Genomic DNA, 4,720 nt, shown 5'->3' with positions numbered 1-4,720 from the left:
TGCATCTTTATCCATCCTGCTTCCTTAATTTACATGCACTTAATAGCATCTGTATCCATCACTGAAGGGCTTCTTATCAATTCAAACTCTCTCTCATATCATAACAGATCGTGAAAATATGCTCCAAAAATATAAAAATGGTCCTTCTGCAGCTGGCAGAATATTGCAAAGACATTTTGTCCCCACAGCTCTTCATTTTGATGCAAATGTGAGGCAGCCTTGCAGGTTCGAATGAAGAGGGGGAGGGGGACTGGGGGAAATGCAATTGAGGGATTTCTTTGTGAGGCCAAAGTCCAATCCCAAATGTTCTCAGGGCTGAAAACAAAAACAGCATGGGTGCTGCACCGGCCACGTAGGCCCCTTCAATAGATGCACCTTCTGCAGCACAAAAGCACTGAGCGCTCTCTTGCCACACCGTGCCTCCGGGAGTCCCCCTCTTCATGTTAGTGAGTGTGCACTGACAACGGCTTCAGCCATCATGGATCCAGAGCTGATGAAGTCACTGGTTGTATTATTAGACTTTTGGGTGACTGTTTGAGTGATGAAGGGAGTCGCCCTGAAGTGACGCTCAGTGGGAGCTTTGGGGCTGGCTCCTCTGTCCGTATGAAGCCAGTGTACATGGTGGCATGTGGCTGGGATTAGGAAATTTCACTGTGGATTAAAATCTTTCCAACGCCTCCATGGCCACTCGCTGAAAGAAAAGACTTTCTAGAAGTTCCAGCAGAGATCCAGCGAGCACTCTGCGCCCATGGTCTCACTTAGCAGGTACGTTGAAACTAAACTTTTCTCTGCTTCTTTGAGGATGGATGAATTATTTACTTGTTAGGCTTTGTGTCTAAAGTTTTGAAGCATCCTCCAAGTTTTCTTTTATCTTCAACCTAAATATGTCTATTGTCTAGAACATACAGTATTGTTTTTACTAAAGGAATTCAGCTGTCTAGATGAAAGTTACTTCACTTATTTTTCTAACTTTTTGCAGAGTTCATATATGATTGGAAACATTCTCTAGTTTCCACACTGTGGTCCCTTGCAGAATACACAATGGTGGCTTTGCCAATTACGTAATACAAAGAACCAAAGGAATCCAGTGCTTACAGTACTTCTTTAAACACGTATTAAGACTTAATTACTGGAAAAACAACACAGGAGAAATTAATGATAATAATACTTTTGTGTTATTATCAACTGTTGGTGACAAATTTAAAAAAATGTTTTTTTAATAAGACTATTCCTAATGTCTAAATACTTCTTATTACAAAATAATATGTCTTTCAAATTCAAGTACCTTTTTTTTTCGCAATACAAGCATGTTTATTGACTGTAAATTTTGAGTCTGTTATATAAGGCTCAAAGTGGGTGGTTGTGCAATACAAACAGGTAAAATGCGATCACTTTAATTACTTTTCTTAATCTGTTGTAGGTCTGTACTGAATAGACATATTTCTAATCCTAATGGTAAATAAAGGAAATGTGATATCATTAATTCATTGCCTGTTTATTTGCACATGTGGGTTCAGGTTAACTGATAGAGGCTGGCGATGTTCTAGATGTTTCTTTTTGTCAACGAATCCCATTGAATGAGCAAACCACTAATGTGTTAGTTCTGCCACATGACAATGTAAAACTTTAGAAACAGTTGATCTGATTTGATCTTAATCTGATTTTTAGCAAAGATAACTCCAGCAGCAGTAAATAGTGCTTTTTCCAAGCACTATTTGCTGCTGTGGATAATACACGTTTGTTATTCTGCTGAATGATAGTGATTGTGTGTGGGGGGTTTTTAACAACAATGGACCTCCGTGGCACAGAGAAATAAGATGAATCTGGCTTTGGATACACACACAAAACTACTTGGTAATTTTTGGTTTTGCTATTTTCATGGGATTTCTGAAAATAAGAAAAATGAGAGAATATTGTGGACTTCCTGTACAGTAAGTAAAACATAAATTGTCAGGGAAACAATGAACAAATTACTCCCACTCAGCTTATTCATTAGAGTATCAGAATAATGAAATAATAATCAAGTAAGTTTTAAAAAATATTCCTTAATATATTCAGGTTGTCATTGTCAATACCAATGCTTTGTCATGCTTAGTGGTATGTGATACAGATGCCAAAGGCACCCTTTGTCGTTACTATGGGATGCATCCTTTAGCGTCTGCATATGCGACACAGCTGCCTCCTGGGTTAAACTCATAACGTGGTTAAAGTTGTAAAACAGTCACAGTTGGGTTTAGAAAACTACTTGGTTAGAGATTATTTCTAGTACAGTATATGAGATCTTTTTGTTTATATTGTGTTTATAAAACCTTATATGAAACCAAAGAAAAGTAGCTGAATTGCATGCTATTTCTGGTGAGGTCCGTTTGTTGTCCTGAGCACCAAATATTACTATGAATGGGTTTATATTGCAGTTAAGAAAGCCCCCTGCATCTCATTGAGATGTCAAAGTGTACCTTTGTATCGTCAGCACATGACAAAGAGTTGGCATTTGACAGTCTGGGAATGAGAACAGTCTGAAATATTAAACATGTTTTTGACAAAGCCTGTCTAAAGCTCAAATAGCTGTTCTATAGCTCCTCCCGGAGTAAAGTGTAGTGGAAGCCTCATGCTGTACACATTTTGAAGCCGAATTTGTGATTTTAGGTTATTTGATTTGATCCTGCTCTAGATGCGTCTTTGCACTAATCTTCTGTCTCCTTAAAGCTCCAGGATGCTCCAGGTGTTCCAGGGTCACATGCAGCCAGCTGGACACCGAAGCCGCAAAACCCGCCTGGTCACCAAAGATGGCCGCTGCAACATCGAGTTTGGCAACATCGAATACAGCAACCACTTTGCGTATCTGGTGGACTTCTGGAACACGTTTGTGGAGATCCGCTGGCGCTTTGTCCTTCTCCTGTTCGTGGCCTCGTTCACGGGCAGCTGGTTCATTTTCAGCCTGCTGTGGTACTGGATCGCAAAGAGCAACGGGGATTTGATGGGGCAGAACCGCACAGATGGACACGTCCAGTGTATAGACAATGTTAACGGCCTCACAACGGCGTTCCTCTACTCCCTGGAGACTCAAACGACAATCGGATACGGTGGCAGGGCGCTGACGGGACACTGTGCTGGCACTGTGGCTCTAATTATCGTCCAGTCTCTCATCGGCGTCTTCATCAATTGTTTCATGTGTGGTGTCATCTTGGCCAAGATCTCCTTGCCCAAAAAAAGGGCAAAGACTGTCACCTTCAGCGACACAGCTGTCATCTGTCTAAAGAAAGGAAGCCTGTGTCTCCTGATCAGAGTGGCAAACCTTCGAAAGACCTTATTAATCGGCAGCCAGATCTACGGCAAGCTGCTCAGGACAACAACCACACCAGACGGAGACACAATCATCCTGGACCAGGTGGACATTGACTTTATGGTCGACGCTGGCAAAGATAATTTGTTTTTCGTTTGCCCTATGACCCTCTACCACGTGATAAATAGATCAAGCCCGTTCTACGAGATGTCAGCAGACTCGCTTCCCCACCAGGACTTTGAGCTTGTGGTCTTTTTAGACGGGACAGCCGAGTCCACCAGCTCCTCCTGTCAGGTCCGAACCTCCTACATCCCCCAGGAGATCCAGTGGGGATACAGTTTCCTGCCCATCATCTCCCGCACCAAGACGGGAAAGTACCGCGTGGATTTCTCAAACTTTTCCAAAAGCGTTCGGGTCACCACGCCGCACTGCGTCCACTGCTTCGAGACAGACACCTACCAGAGAAACCACAACAGCCACAGCCAAGAAAGCCACAACAACCAGCATAAATTGGGAATCGACAATTTGGGATTTCAGGTGATCGACATTCACGACTCTGTGGACATCACTAAAATGTGAGCATTTAGGAGAGGAGTTTGGGAAATAAAGTGTGAAAAGTCACTTAATCTGAAGTTAGACTTTCGTGATGAGGAGTGATCAGCGAAGAAATATTTGCTTCCTCCAGTGAACATTTGAATTAATCTTTGACTCTTTTTTTTGCCTCCAACAGCAGAAACATTCAAAGTGTGGATAAAAACTCAGACATGAGCAGGAGTTAAGCTCTTTGCTCAGCAGCTCATTACAATCAAAGCACCTTTGGGACTTGTGACTTTGTCTAGGTAATGTGTGGAAGAGGGGAAAAAGAGGGATTGAAGTTTTGACGCATGGAAAATTAAAGGGGTAAAATACTGGATGGCACAGTGGGTACTTCTTGAGGAGATTAGGGCCTGAGCCTGTTATAATGAAAAACTGAGTGCCATAAAGACTGAGCAAGGAAATAAAAAGTAGGACAGGCCTTTTGAGTTTTCTCATTATTTCCTACTAAAACAAAAACTGTATGCTGTTTTTGTCATGTTGACACATCTTGTAATCCTTAATAATTAGGAAACTACGGACATAACTGCCTAATGAGATGATTTTAATTGTGACCAGTCTACATTTTGTGGATCATACTGTCTTAACACTAAAACTTCTTCTCAGGGAAAGTAACATCTTTTGTAGGAATAAACCTTTTTTTCACAGTAAATTGACTTTTTGTTCATTCTTGATGTCTTTTATGTAATTTCACATTGACTATTTAAGAATATCAATTATGACTGACAGTGTACCAATATGAAAGTACATGTACTAAAGTGCAGAACTTAAATACATGTTTGAGGTTCTTCCTTGAGCACGCTAATTCAACGCGGTTGCCAGAATACATGTTGGCATTGTACG

The 4,720-nt window shown here is 41.2% G+C and overlaps 1 protein-coding gene across 1 annotated transcript; it reads left to right on the top strand.

Annotated features, from left to right (window-relative positions):
- The first annotated feature begins 734 nt into the window (after positions 1-734).
- Positions 735-3,862, top strand: LOC121952375 (ATP-sensitive inward rectifier potassium channel 1-like). Its single transcript, XM_042499008.1, has 2 exons — positions 735-765; positions 2,707-3,862. The coding sequence occupies exons 1-2, from the start codon at positions 749-751 to the stop codon at positions 3,860-3,862; spliced, it is 1,173 nt and encodes a 390-aa protein (XP_042354942.1). The 5' UTR covers positions 735-748.
- The last annotated feature ends 858 nt before the right edge of the window (positions 3,863-4,720 follow it).

This window comes from Plectropomus leopardus, chromosome 13 (assembly GCF_008729295.1).
Source record: "Plectropomus leopardus isolate mb chromosome 13, YSFRI_Pleo_2.0, whole genome shotgun sequence".
In the NCBI taxonomy this organism is placed as follows: domain Eukaryota; kingdom Metazoa; phylum Chordata; class Actinopteri; order Perciformes; family Serranidae; genus Plectropomus; species Plectropomus leopardus.
The sequence above is the reverse complement of the archived record's forward strand: the minus strand, read 5'-3'. Positions and strand labels throughout refer to the sequence as shown.